Source organism: Sciurus carolinensis, chromosome X (assembly GCF_902686445.1).
Source record: "Sciurus carolinensis chromosome X, mSciCar1.2, whole genome shotgun sequence".
In the NCBI taxonomy this organism is placed as follows: Eukaryota; Metazoa; Chordata; class Mammalia; order Rodentia; family Sciuridae; genus Sciurus; species Sciurus carolinensis.
The window spans coordinates 36,550,417-36,576,727 of record NC_062232.1 but is presented as its reverse complement, the minus strand read 5'-3'; the positions used below and the strand labels follow the sequence as shown (position 1 = coordinate 36,576,727).

The 26,311-nt window shown below is 38.1% G+C and overlaps 1 protein-coding gene across 1 annotated transcript in view; it reads left to right on the top strand.

The window, feature by feature from the left end:
• Efhc2 (EF-hand domain containing 2) overlaps window positions 1-24,684 on the top strand; it is a 171,789-nt gene extending 147,105 nt beyond the window's left edge. The window contains exons 14-15 of the mRNA XM_047536385.1: window positions 4,766-4,871; window positions 23,877-24,684. Coding sequence (XP_047392341.1) covers window positions 4,766-4,871; window positions 23,877-23,984 — 214 coding nt within the window. The 3' untranslated portion in view covers window positions 23,985-24,684. The remainder of the gene's footprint in view (window positions 1-4,765; window positions 4,872-23,876) is intronic.
• The last annotated feature ends 1,627 nt before the right edge of the window (window positions 24,685-26,311 follow it).

The window sequence follows — 26,311 nt, the reverse complement described above, 5'->3', positions numbered from 1 at the left end:
ACTGGAGTTTCTTTAGAATTAGTCAAATAGAGCAAGCCTCTACTTCCTACAGGGAGAAGCACCATGCAGAAGAAGATACTTGGGGATCCCTCCACTCTTGCTTTATTTAGAGTTTCAAACAGTCCTTGTTTTCAGTGCCACACCTTACCCCTGCCTTTATTGGTACCTGAATTATGCAGTCACTTAGGAATTTTGCAGGCCACATTGATACGTCTCAGTGACACCTTCCCTTCTGCCCCTACCAGATAGACACTTTGGACTCACTTTCCTTTCCTCAGCTCTGCCAAGTCAGTTACCAACCCTTGATCTGCTTTTTTCACCTTAAAAAATTTTTAAGTGGTACTGGGGATTGAGCCCAGGGGTACTCTACTATCGACTTTCATTCCCAGCCTTTTTTGCCTTTTTTATATTTTGAGACAGAGAGTTGCCCAGACTGGCCTTGAACTTGTTACCCTCCTGCCTCAGCCTTAAAGTAGCTGGGATCATAGGCATGCACCACTGCATCCAGCTCATCTTGCAAAAATTTTTGAAATATCTTTTCCACTTTCGTCTTCGTTCCAGATATCTGTATCATTGTGTTTATTCCTTTTTATCCCCACTTTTATTCCTTGGCAGGTGAAAGGTGGGATTTGGTGGAAAAGGGAGAGAAATATTTGTGATCAATACATCATGATTTACTGCGACTCTGTCCACTTCCCAAAAGCAGAGACTTTTTCCAGGAAACATCAGCTAGCTGGTTTCATCCCTTTTTATTGAAAGATTCTTTGTTCTTTTCTCTCCTGTGCCCCTTGGGGAGATTCCCACATACATCAAGGTCCTCTAAGACAGAACTGAAAAGAAAAACTTGGAGTATTTTACCACATTAGCTAACTCTTTCTTTACGTCTAGCTCTGGGATTTAGGAAAGATGACATCTCTCATTTCTTGTCAGAAAAAAATTATACCTCATTTCTGAGCTGCATATATTTTTTCATTTGTGGTTTTTGATGCTTCTCAAATGTAATCTGATTCAGAAATATCTTTTCCAAATATTCTTCTAAATGGGCAAATGGTTAGACATGTTGAGTCTGACACATTATGAGCTAGACAGAAAAAAAGGGCTGGGTAAATATGAACAAATATCTGTGAATGGTAACAAATAATAGGACTTCCTGTGGTGACTTCCACACATTTTCTGTGAGTTCCAACACTGTCATCCAGGACTAGTACAAATTCAGGCAGAGACTCAGATAAGAGGGACTTCAGGAAGAACTTCCTAAGGAATTCTAATTTGAATTGAGACTTTGCAGACAAAGGGACCAGAAGGTGCAAATACCTTACATTTCTAGGAGCAATCTTGGCATGTTCAGGGAGCCAGAAGAAGGCCAGTAGACCTGGAACATTGTTCTAGGCAGGGATTTTTCAGGTGAGAACATGTGATCAGAGAAGTCTGCAGAAGCCAGATTAAGTTGATTTTGTAAGCCCTGATAGAGTTCAGTTTGTGTTCTAAGTAGATTAGGAAGTCATTGGAGGACTTCAAGTAAGAAATTGATTGAGTAAATCTATGTTACAGAAAGATCACTCTGGTGAAGAATAGTCTCTTGCAACATAGATAGAAGTAGCAAGACCAAGATGGGAATCTGTTGCTATAAGCTGGTGAGAGATGATAGTGGTTTGGAATTTGGGAGAAGTGAAAGAGAGGGAGAGAAGTAGATGGATTTGTAATATGCTATGGTAGTAGAACCTACAAGACCGCTTAGTGGATTGTATATGTGGAGTAAAGTCTGATGTGATCGTAGTTCTAGTTGGTAGTCTCTTGAGTGGTTCCCCAATTACTGAAGTAGTACACTTCTGAACTCTAGAATTGCATAAGTGCCTTGTGTAACTCATGTGGGAATTTACTGACAATTAAATTCTGTACTATCAGAGCAGATAGAAACTATTATTTCATTGATGATCTCATCCAGCCTCCCAGTTTTGTGCCTTTAAATAGCATCTATAAAGCTAATGCTCCCACACTTAATTCTTCAAATGGACCTCTTCCCTGAACTTCAGACTTATAGTTCCAATTGCTCACTTCCCATCAAAATGGCAACATAACCCAAACTGAACTTGGGGTCTTGATTCTCATTGTGTAGCTCCTGCAGTCCTTCTCATCTCAGTTAAGGCAGTTCTCTCTTTTCAGTTACTCAAACAAAAGCCTTGAAGTCATCTTGAATTCTTCCTTTCTTGTACTCTATATACAGTCCTTTGGGAATCCCACATTCTAAATACATTTGGAGTTTGTCACTTTCAACTGTCACCATCATCAATCTAAGCCACCATTATTTCTTACTCCATGTGGATTACTGCAAGAGACTGCTAACTGCCCTTGCCACTTCTACTTTGACCCCTATATTCTACTCTCAATATTTCAATTAGTGTAATCTTTAAAAAATATCTTAGGTCCTATCTTGGTCTGTTTGGATGGCCACAACAGTATACCATAAACTGGGTAGCTTATAAATAATAAAAAAAATGATTTTTTACAGTTTGGGAGGCTGGGAAGTCCAAGATCAAAGTGTTCATACATTAAGTGTCTGGAGAAGACCCACTTCCTGGCTTATAGCTGGCTCCTTCTTGCTGTGTTTCCACATGGCAGAAAGGGCAAAGGAAGGCTGGGATATAGCTCAGTAGCAAAGCATCTGCCTCACATTCACAAAGCCCTGGGTTCGACCCCCAGTTCCAAAAAAGACAAAAATAAAAAAATAAAGAACCCCACTAGAAAAAAAAAAAAGATAAAAAGAAAAAAGAAAGGGGAAAGGAGCTCTCAGTGGTCTCTTCTATAAGGACACTAACCTCATTTATGTGGTCTCTGTTCTCATGATCTGAACACCTCTCCCAAAATGCCACCTCCTAATATCATCACATGGTGATTATATTTTAGCATATAAATTTCTGGGGAACATGATCTTTCAGAACATTGTAGGTCCCCTAACTATGTACAATATGGTCCAGTTGCTCTTAGTTTTCCTCAGAATAAAAGTCAAAGGCACTACTCAATCTCCTTCTCTGACCTCAGCTCCTACCCAGAGTATTAGGAAATGCTTTCTTTAAGGCTCCTTGCTAAAGGAAAGCTTTTTACAAGACATTTTTAATTGTTTGGGTTTTCATTCTTCCCCCAAACATACACAAATGAAAGAAATAATGGTCCTACATTTTGGCTACAATTATTTCCATAAGTAGAGCATGTCCTTTAAGGAGTTGAAATGAAGAGTAAGCCAAAATTCAAAGGGTAAAGAGTGGGAGGGGGTGGCATATTGGAGCTGTATCCCAGAGGCCTTGGCCAAAAATGTATACAAACGAATTATAGAATTTCTGTTTCCCTCCTCAGATCACTCTGTTTATTCCACTTTGTTTAAATTGATGAGTCTATGTGACTGTAGACTATAACATTAATTCGTTGCTGCTGATTTTTATTAGTTGATAAATGTGAGCTATTATTTTCTTAACATGTTTTGAAGAATAGGAAAAATCTGACTTATTGAGTACATTATTTTAAAGGCAGGGGCCTGGAACAGAGTACTTAGAAGAATGTCTTAGTGATGTTTGTTATTTCCTTCAAAACATGGTGTTACATGATCAGTAGATAACTGGCCTTAAAAACTGATATAATGTTTTCAAATTTGGGTTCAGTGGCATTGAGTTATTGTACTAAGGAGTTTTTAGACAATGTTTAGGTCATTATACCAATTGAGTTGAAATTATTGTATCTTAATGGCCAAACAAGGTTAAGGATGAATTTAAGCCAGAGTCCATAATTAAGAAATAGTGGTCACAAAATTACATAAATAAAGCAAGCAAGCAAGCAGTGATCAAACATATTGGTTATTTTTGACCTATGCTTTTATGGTACAGGATAATTATTTGTTAATTTTTTTAAAATTAAAATTACTTTTTTCTGATTTTAAACTTAAAACAATTCAGATGATATATAAAAGTGTAAAGAAAAAGCCAAAATCATAATTTCTCTTTCCAGATATAGCTGTTCTTCTTATGTAAGTGCATTGTTAAAGCCAGATTTTTTTCTATGTCTTTTAAAATAAATAAACCTAAAATAGGATCATAACTGTACATACTATTTTATAACCTCCTTTCTATTCAACAACATAACCAAAACATATTTCCATGATAGCAAATGTGGATTTAAATAAGCCTTAATACATAATAAATGATAGATGCCTTTTATTTTTCCTAAAAAGTGTACTAGTAGACAAAATTATTCTAGGCTTGTCTTAAAGATTTTAAAGGTATACAGTTTAAGAAATATAAGGACATTTTATTTTATTAACATTTGATACCACCTATTAAACTAAAAAGACCTTCAAATATTCTTTTTTTTTTGGCAGTGTTGGGGATCGAACCCAAGGCCTTGTGCTTGCAAGGCAAGCACTCTACCAACTGAGCTATCTCCCCAGCCCTTCAAATGTTCTTAACAAAATATAATGATGATCTTAGTTACTATACCCAGAAATTTGTTTCTGGGACATCTCCAGCACAGGTTTATTGAATACCTATTAAGAACTAGCACTGATGTAGGTGCTAAGAATACTTTGGCAAGCTAGCTAGGTGAGACCTCTTCTCTCACAGAATTTATATTCTGGAAGATGATAAGTAGATAATAAACTAATAAAAATAAGAAAAATATCAAATATTGAGGTATACATGATAATGTATTTTCATGGTAAAATTTAAACTGGCATTTGGGTCCTGAATTCTGCAGATTAAGTCAAATCATATATTTGCAGGTTCGAAGACAGTGAACATCAAATAAATTATGAGTCATTTTTCTGTGCCCTGAACTGGAGAATGAATCCACTGCCTGAATTTGAAGCACCAACATACCTTAAAGAGGTAAAATTAACACCTATTTTTAAAACCAGCTGTGGCTACCTTCTTTGCATTTTTTTATTCACAGCAGTTTTATTCATAATAGGTAAAATTAGAAACAACTTGGAATGTTTATTAATAGGTACTCTCTTGCATTTTTTAACATCCTGTATCTTTAAATTATTTTTCAATGTAAAATATCAACATCAGTGCTTTTGGAAAGAGTGTTTATGTGTTTCTGGGTATTTGTGGTAAAGGCTAATTCACTTTCATGCTGAGCAAACATCTGTTCTGTAATAACATGACTTTTTTTATGCAACTGAATTTTTTTAACCTCAGTTGCATCCAATTATATAGAAAATGGGATAATAGGTTACAGTTATAAATAGATATAAACACTGTTATCAGAGGATTCTGGTAACATCATCATAAGCCACAAGAGCAAATCTCAAATGGTACCTATGTCTTGAAGCCCCAGCATATCTGTGACTGCATACACAGGTTTGCCATGGGTGAAACAATAGAAGATGGAGATGCACATTTTATGGTGGAGCCAAATTTAAAATAAAAATTCAATAGAAAAATGCTTGGTTAGGGAAAACGAGTTCATGTGATCAGATGGTGCTCTCAACATTGTGGAATTGTCTGAATTCTCTAAGACCTCTTTGGACCAATTATCTTTAAGGAGTGGATGAGTGGGTGGTGGTTTGTTTACATTTTAACATGCTCCAGAAATTGATTTTCTTGGGAAAGTCCCTTGATAAAGCAAATGTCATGTGGTTGATACTGTCAGAAAGGAGGCATTTATTCCTGCTGACCCAGTTCATTCTGGCCTGAGCTGATCTAGTGCCCCTGGGAGTTCCTTTAGGCATGCAACTATTCTGGAGTTTCAAGGGCAGCCTTAGAATTTCCAGATGATTGAGGGACAGTGGTGGCCTTTGGAATTGAACAGACCTGGGGTTAAATTCTGTCTCTGTCACTTAACTGAGTAACTTCAGATCAGGTAAGTTACTTATTTTATTCATTTATAGATTTAATCCTCAGACAAATCAGAATTAGGTGTCCACTCTTAGCAGGTTCTCTACTCTGTGCTGGTGTCCAGAGATAAAGGTCATCATTATTATCCTGGAGGAACCCACTGCTGATGAGGAATCAGTACACTCATGATTTGGAATATGGCTTGATATAGCCTGCTTGCATGCATGTGTGTATGTGTGTGTTGCTGGGGGCCAGGGGCTGGAACCCTGGGCCTTGTGCATGCTTGGCAAGTGCTCCACTATTGATCTACATCCCCACCCCAAGAAGCTGCTTCTCAATTAGGCTAGCAGACAAGTAGTATTCTCAGGGAGGTAATGCTTGACAGTTCAGTGAAGAGTAATAATGGTAGCAATGTAGGAAAGTGGTGTGATATGGAAAAGGCATTCCCAACAGAGCTCTCTGGAACATGGGGTAGATTCATACTTGAACAGAGCCAGGGGGAATTGGTATGGCGGAGTGAAGGCACATAGGGAAGAGTGAAGGATGAGGCTGGAGTTGCTTATAAGGGTAGGCGAGGTTTGAATGTTGTCCTGAATATTTTCTGGAGACCACTAACAAGTATGTAATTTTTTATTTTAATTTTTAAAATTAATTATTTTTAAATTATACATATTTATGGGGTACAGTGTGTTAATTTGATACATGTATATAATACATAATGATCAATCGGGGTAGTCAGCATTTTCAATTCCTTAAACATTCTTTAAAATAAATCATTTATTTATTTTTGCAATGCTGGGACTCAAACCCAGGGCCTTGTGCATACTAGGCAAGAGCTTTACCACTGAGTTACATCCTCAGTCCCTTTAAAAATATATATTTTTTTGATTAACATTACTACTGACAAATTTTAAGGAAGAGGGTGACATGATTAGGTGTGCCCTTTATAGGGAGCTTGCTCTGGAGGGTGGTAGGTGGACTGGCGAAAACAGATAAAGACAGGCAGATCCACTGTGAGGTTCTTGGTTATCCTGTCATAGAGAACCCATTAGGAGGCTTTTGATGTCCCATTGTCACCATTGTAATAGCAAACATAGCACTTACTGTGTGCCAACCATTGACCTAAGATCTCAAAAGCTCTTTGCTTATTTAATCCTAATAGAAACCCTATGAGATAGGTACTTTTATTATTCCCATTTTAGAGATGAAGAAGTTAGAGAAACAGCAAATATATGGCAGAGGAAGAATCTTAATTCAGAACTATTTTACTGTCAAGAATAAAAGAAAAACATTGACTGGGGGTGTAGTTCAGTGGTGGAGTGTGTACTTAGCATACATGAAGCCCTGGGTTCAATCCCCAGCACCCAAAGAAAAGAAGAAAAATATCTTTTTAATTATGATTGAAGATGCTGGATTCAATTAACTCAAATCCAAAGTATCATCACAAAAGCAAATCAATAGTTATTTTCCCTGGTAATCTTTTAATTCTTATCCATGTGAATATTTAATTTTATATATAAGGTGTTTATATATAAAATTTTTATATTTTTACTTTTATATGTAAAATATGAAAAATTAAAATATTTTAAAATGTTATATATAAAAATTATGAAAGAAAACTTTTTATATATAAAAATGGTAAATTCAGTTGATATTCTATCTTGTCGTTTAATGTCCTAGTATTCTGTGTTGATTATCATTCATTTGTCCTGCCTCTAGTTCCCTCTCCCCTGCTCTGAGCCTGCCCAAGTCTGACCATTATGGACCACATCAGTGTGTCCCCTAGCTTTCAGACTTCTAGTTGGCTTGGCCAATGGGATGCACCAGCAGAAAAGTAGAAGGTGAGAAGAGAGAGAAATCATTTCCCTTCCTGCCAATCACATCCTCCTCCTACCAAGATCCATAAATCCTCTCTGGAGGTTTTGTCCATGTAGCTGCCCACTCCAGGTTCCAACATTATGTGCCCCTCCAGAGCCAGATGGTTGTAATGGCTTCCTGCTGTTACAATTCCTGGGGACTGGAGAATCCTCTGTTGGTTTTCCTAAACACTTCTCACAACTTTGTAAATATTGTCAGCCCTCTGTATCCACAGGTTCTGCATTCACAGATTTAACCTACCGTGGATAGAAAATATTCAAGAAAAAAAACTGTGCCTGTACTGAACATGGGCAGACTTTTTTCTTTGTCATTATTCCCTAAACAATACAGTACAACAGCTATTTACACAGCATTTACATTGTGTTAACCATTATAAATTATCTAGAGATGATTTAAAGTGTGTAGGAGGATGTGTATAGATTTGATGCAAATACTGTGTCATTTTATGTAAGAGACTTGAACTGTCGGTGGATTTTGGTATCCATGGGGAGCCTTGTAACAAATCCCCCTTAGATATTGAGTGATGACTGTAGTCACTTTATTAAACTCCTCTATTTATGCTCTTTGCATGTTGTCCTCTATTTCCCAGGGGACTTACTTTTTCTAGTTAGCAAAAGCCTTTGTTGTTCCCTGCCTTGCTTTCTACTTCTCTCTTCTTCCATTCCACCCAGCCTAGTACCCAATTTACCTCTGAGATTTCATCATTTTTTGTACAAAAATATATCATACCACATACATTTGTCAGTAGTGTGCTTTTCCTAGGCATAGAAAATTCCTCTAGCTTAATATGTGTAGACCTAAGCCATTTTTAATAGGTATATATGGATATACAATAATTTGTTCAACTGTTTCTCTATTGATAGGAATTTTTGTTGTTTTCATATTTTCTGCCTCAAAAATATGGTATCTTACTACTTTAATTTTTATTTTCCTGATGACTGTTGAGTTTGAATGAAATATAATCACCTTTTTGTACTATGACCCATGGTAAGATAGATGTATTTTTTCATGACAATCCAGCATGCACATACATAATGGAACAAAAGTTTCATGAAAGAATGCTATTCTAACTACATATGCCATCATATATGTAGTTAGATTTATTTTCTCTTTTCTTTTCTCTTTCCTCCCTTTATCTCTTCATTTTTTTTTTCCTCTCCTCCCTCCTACCCTCTTTCTTTCTCTTTTAAATGTTGTTCCTGACCCATTAAATTGTTTCATGACCCACAAAAAGATCACCATCCACACTGGGGGTTGAGTCACTTTGCATGGGAAGGTCAAAGATTCACTCTTCCTACAATCGTTCCTTCCCCATTTCATCACTTACCAACTCTGTCAACTGGGAGAGTTACCGAGCATCAGGTGCTTTAGAGAGGCAGTGTAGAGCAGAGGTCTGGAATCACAGGGACTTGAGTTCAAATGATTGACTCCATCATCAACTAACTGGGTGACTTTGTACACGTTAGTCAATCTTTCAGGTTTCCCCATCTCAAAAATGCAGATAAGAATAACTCTCCATTAAGGTTACTGTAAGGACTCAATCAGTATACATGAGGCAATTATTGTCATACTTGTCCCACAGTAGGGCTTAAATTAGGTTCTGTCATTGTTTATAAAATGAAAATGCCTTACCTTCCTCAAGTCAGGGCACTTGGCCCTGAGCAGACACTTCCAAGGCTAAGATGGATGATTTTCTGTGCTTAACAGTAAGCATTAGAACAGTTATAGACTGAAAATGTCCCATTAGAAAGAGCCTGTTCTTTAGCAGCAAGTTCTTCTAATTGTTACTCATTTATGGTAAGAAGAACTTTACTCATAGGATCACATCAGTTCTGCTTACTGAGCCTAGAAATGTTTCAGTCTGCCAGAGACGTTTGGAAGAGACCACTGTTTTTTAATGAATTAAAAAGAACAGAAAATATGTATCAAATGCTACCTAATCAATTTAACCCATAATGAGAACTTAACCAGATTCCAAAGAGTTCAGCACTCTGATATTGCTAAACTTGTCATTGTTTCATCAAGAGGATACAAGATAGCTTGGAATGTCATCAGTGAATCTATAATCTCATATAAAAATATTTAGTTATGAATGGGTTAAGCACTGTGTCGCATAGTTCACACAGTAGGTTTGGTAGTGAAGAATACAGTATCTACTGAACCTTTTAAGTATGCTTAAATGTTAATATCTAATAATGCCTTGAGATAGTTGTGGATCAGATTTTGTCACAGGTTGGATTCTCCAGATGGAGCCTAACATGTAGGATGTTTATTTGAGAATACCCTTGGAATCAACTCCTGGGGAAGGTAGGGGAAAGAATCAGGAGTGGGCAGGGGAACAAGTTTAGGTGCAGTGTATATCCAAAGGCAGCCTGTCTGACCCACAGGGAGCTCTGGAGCTAGAATCATCTTTCTGATTTATCCTGAATTGGGCCAAATTAGCCTGGTCTTTTTTTTTTTTTAATTCCTATGTATTGGTTCAAGAAAGGAAATAACCTTAGACAATGTGGCTCTTTGTAGCCAAGACATATCTGTAGTTGAGGTGACCCTTGGAGGGAACTCCCAGTTCTTCCTCAGGACTTAGACTACCAAGTCCTACTTCAAGGAGGTTCAAGATGACACATCACAGCTTGGCAACAAACCACTCTTAAAGCCCCAGTTGTTGGTGTTTTTTTTTTGTTTGTTTTTTTTTTTTTTTTTTTTTTTTTTTTGGTGTGTGTGTCAGTTGGGAGCCTGGTAGTGTGACCCAGTCTCCTGAATTGTCAGATCTTCTATGCATGGCAGGGAACTGATAGGAGAGTGCTTATACCACAATAGGCCACAGAGGTTAGACCAGATTTGCTAGTCCCTGGGCCCAGTTGGGCAGAAAAAAAATCTCTTATAGGTTTAGGGATCACCAACATTTGGGGAATCTGCCATAGTCAAAAGTCACATGCAGAGCTTCAGGGCAAGATTCACCAGGTTGTGTATCCCAGCACTGAGTATAAAGTGATCAGATTAAAGGTTTTTTGAGATAAGGACTGGTAGGCTGAGCCCCTGTGTAGAAGCAGGGCCTCCGTGAAGGCCTGGGATTGAAAAGCTACACACTTTCTCCATTATATGAGCTGGACAGTCTGACTGTGGCTAAAGTTCCAGAAATGACATGGACAGCTCTCTAGAAGTTCCCAGTACTGCCACCACTCAGAACTGGATAGATTTACTCACACGCTGAATGTTTTTCTCAGTATGACCTCTTCCCTCTACCCAAGATCATACTGAGAAATGAAAAAAGGACTTCTTGAGTGATGAAAGCTGAGTGCTAGATTCAACTCACACTCTGCTTGCATCAGGTGTTAATTGATAGGATAAATAGCTTAGGTAAGGGCACCTTCTCAGTGTGTGGGGTAGATAGGGAGGGGACAAAAACCAGGAACAGCACCAGGGCTTTGTCCAACCAGAGGCTGAGTTGAGGGGTGGTCTGGTACACAAGATATGAGATTAGAAGGGTTTGGGTATCAGGGAGTCCAGCAGGACATACCTCCAAAACAGCGCAGTGATAGGAAACTAGAAGTTAGCACTGTTCAGCAATCAGAGGGAGCCAGTTGGCAGGCTCCCAAACTTTCAGCCTCACCAAGGGGACAGAGCAGGTTGAGTCCCTTTTCTAGTGAGGTAACACCATGAAATGCACACAACTCAAAGGGGTCCTGGAGATGATTGATGAAAGGACTACTAACAGAAGAATGGGTAGGGTTAAGGGAGAGTGGAACACTCAGAGACTAGCAATGGTAGAAAACCTTTACCAGGTTTAGGCCTGGGGAAGCAGGGAGGGACCAGTATTACTGGAGCCCAGCAGAGGAGCTAGACTTGGAGCAGTAGGTGGAGGATAAAATCACTGCACTACTGCTACTACAGCCACCACCAAATCATGGGCCAAAAGGGAGGGAAGAGGTCAAGGAGGAGGAAAATCAGTATGACATCCCTCTTCTCCTACTCCCAGCCCTATCCTGACACCACCTCCCAGTAGCTGAACCCTAGAAGCCAGAGATTAAGGAAGTTCAGGGAGTGATGTGATCCACATAGGTCATCCTCCCAGGGCAGATAGCAGAGTGAAGAATCTTGAGGGGTTAATGAAGAATTACCCAACCCAATCTGTTACCAGAATAAAGACCTTAGCTCAGGAGAACAAACTGTATAGCCTAGCCAGGGTATAAAGCCAGGACCAGACTAATAGCTCCTGGAGCTTGGTCTGCTGGATGTCAGGACCAGTGCCCCAAACTCAGATGTGGCTCCCCTACATGTAGTAGTCATGTGGCCTCAGACAATGGAAGTGGGTTCCAATAACAAACAAACAAAATGTAAAGAGAGCTATGTTACATGCAGTCTATCTTTGATTGGTCCTACTGCCCTTTGGTAAGAGATTTTTTTTATTCATAGATGGATATAAGCTGATTATCACCCTTCAAGACTACTGGCTGTGGCCTACAGCCAGTGGCCTGTAGCCTGGATTCTTGGGGATCAGGGGGCTTCCTTGGTCATCACTCTGTCTCACTTCAACAGCCCATGGTGAGCCAATGGGGCTGTAATTTACCTCTCACTTCATTATGTGACTATCTATGGTCTCTGCATGTTGTCCTGGTGCAATCACAGCCTGGAGACCCCATTTCCATTCTATTGTGCTTACTCACAGATGGTAGCTATAAAGCTGGCAAAATAGGTCCCACTGTTTAGAGCCTGTCTGGTTAATCTCAGAAGTCACATTTTAAAAAATAACACTAAATTGGTTCTCATGTAAACTTTATAACTTGTGCTGTGTGACTGGTGTCTTATCTTGTGACATTTCTGAGAAAAACTGGACATGGCTTCATTTTACGAGCACTATAACTGCAAAAGTATTAGCAGTTGGTTCTAAAACTCCCTCTTTCTCACAACAGGATAATATATGGCCTTGACAGTGGGAAGTAGTGGGTGATTGGGTACACCCTGGGATAAATCTTTGGACAGCCTACTTGTAGAGCTCACTCTTCTTGGCATTTTAGAGCACAGAATGCTCTGTGACATTTTATTGTCCCAACATCTTGCCCAAATAAATATCATTCCCAATTTGTAAATAGGAAGCTAAGACTCAGAGGCATTCCTAAAGGTAAGGCATATATAGTTAGCGGCTAGTGCCAACTTTTAAAATAAGCAGTTATTGGGACTGGGGTTGTGACTCAGTGGTGGAGCACTTGCCTAGCATGTGCAAGGCATTGGGTTCAATTCTCAGCAATGCATATAAATAAATAAAATAAAGGTCCATTGACAACTAAAAAATATTTTTAAAAATTAACAGTTATTTCTAGTATTTGTGGTTGAATTTAACAATTGAAATAAAAGATTATTATCCATTTTCATTAGATTGAAAAAATAACTAGTAAACACAGAGCAATAACCTAGTTGGAGATGCTGCTTCTGGAATCTAATAAGAGCTGAAGCATTGGATGACATCTACTAGAATTGTGCACATAAGCCTGTCACTTAAGCCCCAAAATTCCATGTTTCCTTGAAATTTTACTTTCCCTGTGATGAAGTTCTAAGGAAGGTTTTCCTGTTTAGAAGTGACAGCTCTCTTTTAGCTACACTCACACATAAATGACAACTCTATTGAAGCTTTGTCTAGAGCATAGGAAAGTGATGGTGAAAAATTGCCATTGCTGTGATAAGACAGAAATGGGTAGGGTTATTAGCAAATCTTTTAATTTTTTTTTCATTGTAGACGGACACAATACCTTTATTTAATTTATTTATTTCTGTGTGGTGTTGGGGATCGAACCCTGTGCCTCTGCCACTGACCTACAACCCCAGCCCAATCTTTTGGTTTTATATATGAGCTTTTACTTATATTATCAGAATGCTTTTGACTATCTTAAGAAGTATTTTCAAAATCCCTTTCCCAAAATGAATTTCAATTTTCTTTGCTAAAATTTAATTGCTTTTATGATTTTGTACCTAATTTGATTATTTCTAAGGTCATGTCACCCTTATCAGAAGGAAGGAAACCCAAGAAAACCATAATTTTGATTTCATATATCCTACTATTGGACTTTTCTATAATGCATAGATATTTTGCATAGAACCATCCTTTTCCAAGCTAGTAGAAGAGAGTAATATGATGAAGTCACTAACATGACTCTATCAGCCTTGCAGTTGGGAAGAATAAAAATAACCTTGTTTCAGTGAAGCATGGAATTTAATTGGCTCCCGATCTTTTCCCCTCATGCATCTGGTGGCCAGTCCTACAGTAGAAAAATTTGAAACTAAAAGAAGACATAATCCAATTAAATTTCCTTTTAAAAATGTCAAAGCAAATAAATCCAAGGCCTATTAGCTCACACACAGCTTTGCTATTCTCACTGGGCAGCTGCTGTTTACTGGGTTTTCATCCAGTGCCATCTTTGCTTCCCATTTCGAGGGTATATGATTTTTTACAGATCGGCAGCTATAATTTTTTACCATTGATGAACGAGTAATTTATTGCCAACTTCTTTGACATCTTAAGTGGTTCTAGTGACAGACAGCTTGGAATATGTCATAGGACCCTCTCAGAGTTGATGATTCCCAGTCATTTCAGAATCACAATTTTATATCATTGAATGTCATTCTGTATTTCATAGTCTTCCCTCTTCCAGAAAATGCTATGTGGCACATATTATTCAATGCTCCAGGTTACATTAAATTTTGTTCTGAGATTTGGGCACTGTCTATTTATCTGGAAGTCACATTGGAGACTCTGGATGTACCCACAGTTTGCCAGGAAGTTTCTTTGTTCGAAGCTGTGCTGTGACTTTCATAGACTTGTTCTTAAATTTTTTGATACTGGGGATTGAACCCAGGGACACTTAACCACTGAGCCACTCCCCAGCCCTTTTTTTTTTTTTAAATTTTGAGACAGGGTCTCACTAAATTGCTGAGGCTGACTTTGAACTCTCCATCCTCCTGCCTCAGCCTCCCAATCCACTGGGATTACAGGCGTGCACCACTGCTTCTTGCATCCTGCATAGATCTTAAGTGTTGCCTGAGGAATAGTTGCACATGTGTACACTTATGTAAATCACCACTAAGTCACTGGGATTAGAGGTGTGCACTACCATGCCTGGCAACATGCTCTTAATTTTGATAAATGCAAAATTGCTTAGTGTCTTCATCTGATTTCCTCTAGAAGCAAACTTGGAGACAAGGATTTGATCATAGTTTTGCAGGGAAGTGAAAGAACCATTTGGAAGGGATTAGAAGTACTGAAAAAGGGAAGGGAGGGAGCTACTAAAGGGTACATTATCAAACAGTTACAAATGTGGATAACTGGAGCTTAGAGATGCTAGGAAATGCTGGGATCCAGTGGCCAACATATTTCTCAGAGTTGTCCCATCCAAAGTGCAAAGAAGCTGCAGTATTCATCTGTCAACTCCCTTCAGTCATTGGTTGAGGACTGCTTTCGAAGTGGGGGATAGGAAGTAATTCCCTGGCACTTGTGGCTTGTGCCAGAGGTAGCCAAAGTGGACCTCAGAGGCCTAAGAGAAGCTCATCAGCAAAGGAACACTGGTGTATGATCAAGTGGAAAGGGTGAGAGAGTAGGAAGGAGCACTGGCAAAACCTATGACACATAGATTTCAAGCCTACACTGCCAGGGGCCTGTCTTACAGAGACACAAGAAGGCTCATCTTCATCTGGAAAGGGAGAGATCAACTTCTATGGGTGAATTCCCCCTGTTGTAGAATTACCATGCAGTTACTCCCATTTAATTTACATGCATGGGCTAGGAATGTAGCTCAGTGGTAGAGCACTTGCCTAGGATGTACAAGGTCCAAGTTCAATCTCTAGTACTAAAATAAATAAACAAAACCTTACATGCACTTTTGGGAAAGTCACATGATCTGGAGTTTTCTTTGCATTTTAGTGTAGGATGAATAAAAGGTCAGTATTTTAACTCACTGTCCAGATTTTCATTAAGCTTATATAATGTTTGGAACACTTACAGATTTATTAGAAAGAACAACAGTAGTAGCTGATAGTTTGGGAAGATGCAAAATTGCTTAGTGCGCACACACACGCACGCACACACACACACATACACACATATATACATGCATATGTGTGTATATGTATGTATTTGGCAGTACGGGGAATTGAACTCAGGGGTGCTCTGAGCTACATCCTCAAACTCTACCTTGGAGATATATCCCCCTTTTTATTTTATTCTTGAGCTGAAGTCTTGCTAAGTTGCTAAGGCTGACCTTGAACTTGTGATCCTTCAGCCTCAGCTTCCCAAGTCTCTGAGATAATAGGCAGGCTTGTACCACCATGCCACACCTGGCAGGGTTTTCTTAGGTTGCCCAAATCTTCTTTATTTTACAAAGGGACCAGCCATGCAGTTCCTTTAGGTAGATTCAATTATAGGCAAAATTACGAAAAAGGTGCCTTTCTTCTACTTTATTGATGTCCCACTCTATTGCCTAAGCCTCTGAAAATCCCCTGCTTTACTCTATTTTCAGGTGACCTGAGGACATCTCCCTGAAGTTGGGAGTGGGCAGTGGATGGATCCTGGGTTCCTCAAGCACTGCAAATGTGTCTGTGGCATTTATCAAATATTTGAGACAGAAAAAGTCACTCCCATCTAGAATCTAGAGAATAGTGAGAAAGGGAAAAATGATCAAGGGAAGTGATATTGATTCTAAACAAAGAGTATAGTGGAGCTAGAGGAGTCAGGAAAGTTTTGTGGGTGCTGTGGGGAGCAGTCAGGATTTAAAGAAATAAACTGTTATCTTTTATCTTAAACCGTCCTTAATTTCAAACCTCCTAGGCCTTTACTTAAGTTTCTTTTTGCCCAAGTCTGGCTTATTGCTAATAAATTTGATTCTTGCTTCCAAACTCTTGAGTTATTATTCCAGTGTAAGTGCTTCTATTTCTTCTATTATTAGCATGTAAATCATGATTCCATGCTCAAAAAAAGATCGACAAAACCCACTTTTACTAACAAGTGCTGAGGAGGATCCTCTAGTACTGAGCTGTTTCATAAGAGGATACATTCCTTGAATATGCCTATCATAATTATATGAGTTATATGTGTTTTATTCATTTTGTATTAAAAACTATTTAAAAAACCTATCAGGAGATAGCAATTTTGAATCTGTATGTCTGTACCATTCCCCTATAGAAAGATTAAATTATAAAATATCATTTAAGAGCAAAGATTACCCTAAATTTCATAATAAATTTTTGAGAATGTGTTGAATAGTAGAATTGAATGACTATTGATGTCAACCTTCTTTAAAATATATTGCTTAATAAGTCCACAATGGTACACTACCTTTGGTGTGAGGTTCACAATGATACACTACTATTTCACTAAGTTCCATATGATATGAATTACACAAAACAGGAGTCAGAATGGTCATTTCCTTCTTTACATTGCCAGTTGGTGAACTGGGCTCAACCTCTGAGAGGTGGCATTCTTGAGGGAAAAGAGGAGTTTCACTTCAAGAATATTGTTTTCTACTTAACTTTTATTGCTGAAAATAATAGAACCCAATGCAGCTATGTAGGATGGAGGTTAGCTACTTCTGAACAGGCCCACTTCATTGCTAGTCTTACAGGGCAGCCTCATAGATAAGCATAGCTCTGGAGCCTCACTGCTAGGGTTAGAGTCTAAGCTCCTCCACTGACTGGAGGTTTAGTTTTAAATAAGTTACTTCATCCATCTGTGACTTGTTTCTCTTTTTTATAAACAGGCATCATAATAACATCTTCCTCTTGGGGTCTTCCTGTGATGATTAAACAATGGGATACATGTAAAACACTTAAAAGAGTTTCTGTCATGTACTAAATACCCAACAAATTTCTTATTACTAGCACTAGATATTGACAAGATTCCTATAACCCTGCAAAAATCTTCAGCTAGTTCATCATTATAAATCATCTCTTAAATTAAGATTTTGGACCTTAAAGAGGCCAGTACTTGGTGTTCTGAGTCTACATCAATATTATCAATTGCCATAATTTTACAGATCACCCATATTCCAGTGACTTCCACATCTTTGCACAGTCTGAACATGAGCTCTGTGCTCTAGAGAGCTATATTTCCAGGTGTTTACCAGAATCTTCACTGTAATTCCATATGAACTTGAAATTAAAAATGTCCAAAATTGAACATACTATCTCCCTCTGATCCTTATGTCTCCACTGAAATTTCTTTTAACTTTCTCTCCCTGCTTTCCTTATTTTGCTTATGCTATTACACTATGTTGAATATTTCCCCTGCCCCCAAAATTCACATTTACCCAGAACCTCAGAATGTGACCTTATTTGGAAATAGGATCTTTGTCAATGTCATCCATTAAAACAAGGTTATACTGATTAGGGTAGACTGTCAAACCAATGATTGGAATCCTCATAAGATAGTCACATAAAGAACCGAGACATACACAGAACACCATGTAAACACAGAAGCAGAGATTGCGGTTTTATCTCTGCAAGTCAAGGAACAACAAAGATGGTCAACAGCCTCTACAAGCTAGGGACAGGGCATGGGCCTATCCTGCTGACAACTTGATTTTGGGTTGCTGGCCTCCTAAACTGTGACAGAATCAATTTCTGTTAATTTAAGCCACCCAGGTTGTGATAATTTACTACTGCCATCCCTAGGAAACTAATATGGACATGGTCAACTATTACTAAATTTAGAATTGGTTCTTTTAAGTTATACATGATAGTAGAACCTATTTTGACATAATTATAAAAGCATGGAATGTATCTTCTTCTAATTTAGTTCCCAGGATCTCTCATTCTCCTTCCCTTCTACCAACCTCTGTTCCCTTCCCTCTTTTGATTATTCTGCCAAATACCCATAGTTATTATTATTTTTTTACTTAATTCCTTGTGGATGTACATGATGGTGAGATTCACTGTGGTATATATGTACATAGGAAAGTTATGTCAGATTCATTCACCTCCCTTCCCTTCATTCCCCTCCCTTCCCTTCATTCCCCTTTGTCTACTCCACTGAACTTTTATTCTTGCCCCTCCCTACTTTTTGTGGGTTAGCTTCCACATACCAGAGAAATGCTTTGGCCTTTGGTTTTTGGGGATTGGCTTATTTCACATAGCATGATAGTCTACAGATCTGTCCATTAACTGGCGTTTTCTTTGTGGCTGAGTATACTGCATTGTGTACATACACCAAATTTTATTTATCTATTCATCTGTTGAAGGACACCTAGGTTGGTTCCATAGCTTAGCTATTGTAAATTGTGTTGCTATTTTAAATCCTTTGTATATATACCAAGGAGTGGGATAACTGGGTCAAATAATGGCTTCATTCCTAGTTTTTTTTGGTGGGGGTTGGGTACTAGGGATTGGACTCAGGGGCACTTGATCACTAAGCTGTATCCCCAGCCCTATTTTGTATTTTATTTAGAGACAGGATCTCACTGAGTTACTTAGGGCCTTGCTAAGTTGCTGAGGCTGGCTTTAAACTTGAGATCCTCCTGCCTCAGCCTCCCAAGCCACTGGGATTACAGGTGTGTGCCACTGCACCCCGGCGCATTCCTAGTCTTTTTTAAGAATCTCCATACTGCTTTCCAGAATAGTTGCACCAATTTGCAGTTCCACCAGCAATGTATGAGTGTACCTTTCCCCCCACATCCTCACCAGTATTTCTTGTTACTTGTATTCTTTTTTTAAAAAAATATTTTTAAGTTGTAGATGAACACAATACCTTTATATTTATGTGGTGCTGAGGATTGAACCCAGTGCCTCACACATGCTAAGCAAGTGCTCTACCACTAAGCCACACCCTTAGCCCATTACTTGTATTCTTTTTTTGGGGGGTCCTGGGGATCAAACCCAGGGCCTTGTGCTTACAAGGCAAGCATTCTACCGACTGAGCTATCTCCCCAGCCCCATTACTTGTATTCTTGATAATTGCCATTCTGATTGGAGTGAGATGAAATCTCAAGGTAGTTTTAATTTGCATTTCCTTAACTGCTAGAAAGGTTGAACATTTTTTCATGTATTTGTTGATTATTTATATTTCTTCTTTTGAGAAGTGTCTCTTTAATTCCTTTGCCATGTATTGATTAGGTTGTTGTTTTTGTTTTGTTTTGTTTTTGGTGTTAAGTTTTTTGAGTTCTTGTATACCCAGGATTTTAATGCCCTATCTGAGGAACAGGTGGCAAAGATTTTCTGCCATGCTGTAGGCTCTCTTTTCATGCTCTTGATTGTGTCCTTTGCTGTGAAGAAGCTTTTTAATTTGATGCCATTCCATTTATTGATTTTTATTTTACTTCTTGAGCTTTAGGAGTCTTGTTAAGGAAGTTAATTCCTGAGCCAATATGTTGGAGTGTTGAGCCTATATTTTCTTCTAGCAGGTGCATGGTTTCTGGTCTAATTTTTAGGTCTTTGATCTATTTTGAGTTGAGTTTTGTGCAGGGTGAGAAATAGGAGTTCAATTTAATTTTCCTACACATGGATTACCAGTTTTTCCAGCACCATTTTTTGAAGAGGCTATCTTTTCTCCATTGTAGGTTTTTGGAATTTTGTTAAGTATGGGATAACTGTATGTATGTGAGTTTGTCTCTTTGTCTTCTCTCCTGTACCATTGGTCTTCATGTCTGTTTTGGTGCCAATATCATGCCGTTTTTGTTACTATGCCTCTGTAGTATAATTTAAGGTCTGGTATTGTGATGTTTCCTGTTTCGCTTTCCTTGATAAGGATTGCTTTGGCTACTCTAGGCCTCTTATTTTTACAAATGAATTTCATAATTGCTTTTTCTATTTCTGTGAAGAACATTATTGGAATGTTGATGGGAATTGCATTGAATCTGTATAGTGTTTTTGCTTTTATAGCCATTTTGACAATATTAATTCTGCCTATCCAAGAGCATGTGAGGTCTTTCCATCTTCTAAGATCTTCAATTTCTTTCTTTAGTGTTCTGTAGTTTTCATTATAGAGGTCCTTCACCTCTTTTGTTAGATTGACTCCCAAGCATTTTTTTTTTTGAGGCTATTGTGAATGCGATAGTTTTCCTAATTTCTCTTTCAGTTGATTGATCGCTGATGTATAGGAACACAATTGATTTATGGGTGTTGAATTTGTGTGCTGTCACTTTGCTGAATTCATTTATGAGTTCTAAAAGTTTTCTGGTGGAGTTTTTTGGGTCTTCTAAATGTAGGATTATGTTGTCAGCAAACAGACAGTTTGAGCTCTTCTTTTCCTATTCGTATCCCTTTAATTTCCTTCTCTTCCCTTAGAACCATCCTTACTTGTATTAGTTTGCTAGGGCTACCCTAACAAAGTACCACAAACTAGGTAACTTGAAACAAACATAAATTTATTATCTCACACTTCTGGGGTGAGCAGTATAAAATCAAGGTATCAGCAGGGCCACACTGCCTCTGAAACCTATGTATGAATCCTTTCTTGCCTTCTCACATTTTGTGGCATTTCTTGGTTTATAGCTACATAATTCCAATCTCTGGCTTTGTCATCATATGGCATTACCCCCTTGAGTCTTTCTGTGTTCGTGTGGCCCTCTTCTTTTAAGGATACCAGTCTTATTGGAGTAGTGCTCTACCCTACTCCAATATGACTTCATCTTCCTCATCTTAACTTACCTGATTACACCTGCAAAAACCTTATTTTCAAATAAAGTTACTTTCTAAGATATGGAGGGTCAGGACTTTGACATATCTTTTTGTGGGGTACATGATTCAAACCATTTTACTACCCCTTTCTTTTATCACCATTTCAAATCTTGCCTTCTTGTTATTCTTTATTCTCTTGCAGTAGAATTTTTCAAACATAACCCCTATTCTTCAGCCCAGCTTCAACTGTTCTGGTTTATGGTGCAGTCATCTCTCCTCAAGATTATCATAGTCACCACCAAATTGACTTCTCGATTTCATTTTACTCTCCATACATTCCAACAAGTTATCTAATCAGTTTCTAATCACATTCCTGCTGTTCCTTTGGACAAGACCCACCAGTAGCTTCCTCTTACCACAGCCTCAAGTATGTACTAGCTCAGAAGGCCCTTCCAGATCACATTGGGCTACTCATTCTTTCTTGAAAATGGGTGCTGAGGTCTCCAGGCCTTTGCTTATTTCAGTCCCCATGCCTAGCACACCCTGCAGTGCTTTAACCACCCCCCCCCCCCATGAGAAATGCTCCTCATCCTGTAAGGCCCAACTGAAATCTTGCTAACCCAGTGTGCTTCCAGAATTCTATCACCATAGACTTACTGAGTCTTTCCCTGTGTTTCCATGACACACTGTGACTCTGGATACTAATGTAACACTAGTGGAGAGTTAGAACCTTTTATGTAGGCTAGGAGTGTGGCTCAGTAGTAGAGCACTTGCCTAGCATGCACATGGCCCTGGGTTCCATCCCTAGCTCCCTTGGACCACAAGAAATGAAACAAAAAAAAAAAAAGAAAGAAAGAAGAAATAGAACCTTATATATAAGACAATTAACCTTGATAATAGAAATATATGCAACCACAGTTATGGACTTTCCCTCTGTTGATATTAATATTTATTGACCATTGTAGCATATGCAAGAAGTTTGTACATATATGCACATACATGTATTATATATAAAGTATGTATGTATACACACATATAGTCATATGTCACCTGATACAAGTACATTTTGAGAAATGCTTCATTAAGTGATTTCACTGTTGTACAAGCACCCTAAGAGTATTCGTTACACAAACTTAGATGTTACTGCTAGTATATTCCTGGGCCATATGGTTTTTGTGTGTGTGTGTGTGTGTATACACATAGTATAGCCTATTACTTTAGAGCCAAAATGAATAAAGTGATGTGAGATTAAATCAAGCACAAAAGAAAATGATGAAATCGAGAAGAGGTGTGGTAAACACAAGATATGAGGCTGCCATAGCATAACATGGTACACTTTGTAAGTAGAAGGAATACACTCTAATGATAAAAGGTTAGTAAATGCATAAACATGGTCATTTATTATCATTATCCAGCATTATGTACATACTTATGTACATTATTGTATGTGCTATAGTTTTATCTGACTGGCAGCACAGTAGGTTTATTTAAACCAGCATCACCACAAATGTACGAGTAATATGTTGTGTCATAACATAATGACAGCTATGACTTCACTATGCAGTAGGAGTTTTTCAACTCCATTATAATCTTATGGGATCACTGTCAGATATGCAGTACATTGTTGGCCAAAATATTGTTATGCAGCACATGACTGTATACATAAGGGAGCTTATCCCTAAAAGGATACTGTGAGTAATCCAGTACTCTTTTAACAGATTGTTGAAGAAATGGGACCCAAACTGCCAGTATAGCTACCAGTTTGGATTTTTAAAATTGAGTTCTTAAGGCCAGGGATGTAACTCAGTGGTAGAGTGTTCACCTAGCATGCACAAGGCCCTGGGTTCAATTTCCAGCAACATTTAAAAAAGAAAGAAAGAGGAAAAAAAAAGTTGAGTTCTTAATAAAGAATAGCAAGAGCTATCACTGCAATAGTGCTGCCTAACAAACAATCCCCCAAATTTTAGTGGTTCACAAGACATGTTTATTTTTTTCATCCATGGGTCTGTAGGTCAGATGAGCTTGGATTGCTGTAGCTGGGCTTAGCTCCAGGTTGCAAGTAGGCCTGGTTTCCTGTTGAACCAGCAGTATCCAGGGCCATACTGTTTTCGTGGTGGTGACAAAAGTATAGCAGGCCTGGCACTAACAGTGCACAATCCACAGCCATTCATGTAGCCAAGTCCACAAGAAAGGGACAGGAAAATACTACTCCTCCTCTTCCATGGCAGGATCCGAAGTCATATGGTAAAGAGTCTGGACCTGTAATTCTAATAGAGACAGCGGGTAAAGAATCAAGATACAGAAGCTAGGGCTGGGGGTATAACTCAGTGGTAGAGCACTTGCCTAGCATGCACAGAACCCTGGATTCCCCCCCAGCACTGGGGAAAAAGAAAGAAAGAAAGAAAAGAATCTAATCTACCAAAGTCCTCATGATCCTGAAGTGCAGAGCAAAAAATTATGTTTTGAAAATAAACTGTTTACCAAAAGCTTAAATAAAGACAAGAAAGAAGTTGATGTTGAATTTTCAAAACTGTGTTTTGAAATGTGGCTCTAATTATATCCATCTTTGTTTTTTCCTAGAAATGTGAAGATGTTTGGCTGGGAATGCCATCACCTATGCCTGTGAAATGCATTAGATACTTAGACCTTTTGAGGGATGTGTATGGCTTAGAGGAGGAGGAACCATGATACGTTCGGTCAACTTCCTTTGATGTACTGCTCTAATTTTGTCAAGTTTATTTTAATAGGCCTAATTTTCATTAAAAGCAAGAAGAAACAAGGTACATATTGAATAGAAATCCATAAACCACAATTAATCTTTTGTCATTTTAGTTTTTCAGATCATCATATTATATTACTAATGTTACCAGCACTATTAAAAATGCCATTTAAAGAAATGTTCAACATTTATATCGTATGTATGATTTATGAATACTAAAGAATCTTATGATAATTTTTTTCATCCAATGTAATTTGATTTATTACAATACAAAGAAAATGATTTTTGCCAACTATGTATGACAATTTAAAATCAAATTATATCAGAGCAATAAGTTGTGATTCTAGTAAACATTTTAAAAATCTTTTTGACATGTGTTTATTACTTATATAATTAAGTTTTATAGCAACTCACCTCATCAAAATAATTCTTAAACTCTCTAGAGTGAATGTATTTATTTTCTGAAATTAGTAAAGTTATGGGGAAAAAAGAAACCTCCTCCCTGCCAGTACACACACAATTGGGTGAAAAATTGAAACATGCACTGTTTGTATTTTTAATGCCCTTTTTGAATCTAAAGTCATTTTGTTAGCTTAGGAATATATGCGCGTGTATATAATTATAGCATGACCAAAAGTGTAACATGTCTAAAATATTTAAGGATGTGAATGCTGGAGATTTCAAGGATTTGTTTTGGTTTATTTTACATACATACCAATGGCCCCCAGGCCTAGAGGTTTAAATATTCTAAAACTACATTTCCCTCCTGCATCTCCCTTGTTCTATTTTTATTTTTCTTCAGCAGAACTCTTGTGATAGTGTGTACATTTGATTAAAACTCATGGCCATAGACCTCTAGGAAGTCAGTGTCAAGTCTTCTGCGTCTACCTGAACCCTCATTGTTGGATCCTGGGCATTATAAATCAATGGCACAACCCTGTCAGGAAGGGACTGCACCAGTCACCTTTCAGTGTCTGTTCTGACGAGAGGAAAAGATGCTGATGACATGTCAGGGGCTCACCTGTCTCCTTATTCTTTCACTCCACATTTGCAGCATCTTGCCTGGAAGTGAGCTGGCTTCTTGGCACTCAGATGGACCAATTTTGCTCAACAACAATGGCTCTTTCATTTAAAAAAAATTGAAACTAATCAATAAACTACTTTCCTATACTAACCATTTAGGATAACCACACATGTACTGTTGTTAAAATAGACTCCACAGGACTTCTAATGAACGAGTATATTCAATTTAGATACTAGAAGCACCTACCCATTAACCCTAATTTTGACTATTTGAGTTTTGTCCCAGGATTTTTATATTTTTTGAAGACAACTGACAGTGCCAAGCCATTTTGTCACTTTAAGATTTTCTATTCCCCAGAGAGCAAGCTTTTAGAATGATGACACTTTCCTGGAACTTTTCAAGTTGACACATCTGTCACTTACCTATTCAATTCTTTACTTGGTTGTCTTTTTCTCAGGAGTTGAAATATATAGATAATTTAGCCCTTGTACTGGCTTGCAATGTACTTCATTTGAAAAGCAGAAGGAGAAAAGAAAGGGAAGGAAACCAAGAGAACACTCCTGAGTTTTGGGGGTAACAACATACTCTTTCTCTTGCATAGATGTGTTTCTGCCCTGATTGTTCCTGGTTCAAGCCTACAAAACAATGAAATGGACATTATAGGAATCATGCCGATGAACATGATACATTGCAGCCATACAGACACTTTAAATAATTATTCTTTTTATAACTAAGCCATATACTGAAGGAGATTTATAATTTAGAGATAATATCCCCATTAGTAAAGTTTATGACCCAATAAACAGCTCCCACTAGTTAATAAATGCCAAAGCCATAAAAACAAAGACTATTAATGTAATAGAATTTCTGTACCTCCCTCTCTTGCTGGTGGTCTGAAGATACTGAAGGGACATGCTATCTTAGGAAAAACATTTATTCTCCTTATGTAAATATCAATGAATAGTCTTAGAATCCATCTGGAAGTCTCCCAGCACCCCCATTGGTTCCAGGTGGTCCCGAAATACTGATGCTTTCTGCTTAGGTTTCAAGTAGAGATAACTGGTTTTCAGCACAAAGAAACCATGTGACTCAAATCTTTGGGGGAGGTGGGGGAACGGGTTGGGATTTCTGCCTCTTCTCTCTGAAAAAGAGAAATCCTAACTATTGTCATTGTTCCAAGGTAATAATTTGGAAAGAAGTTTCACACCTTTGCATAGACCTGTATTTTTAGCTCCTAACATTTTCTCATTTTAATGGAAAATAAGTGCTGCC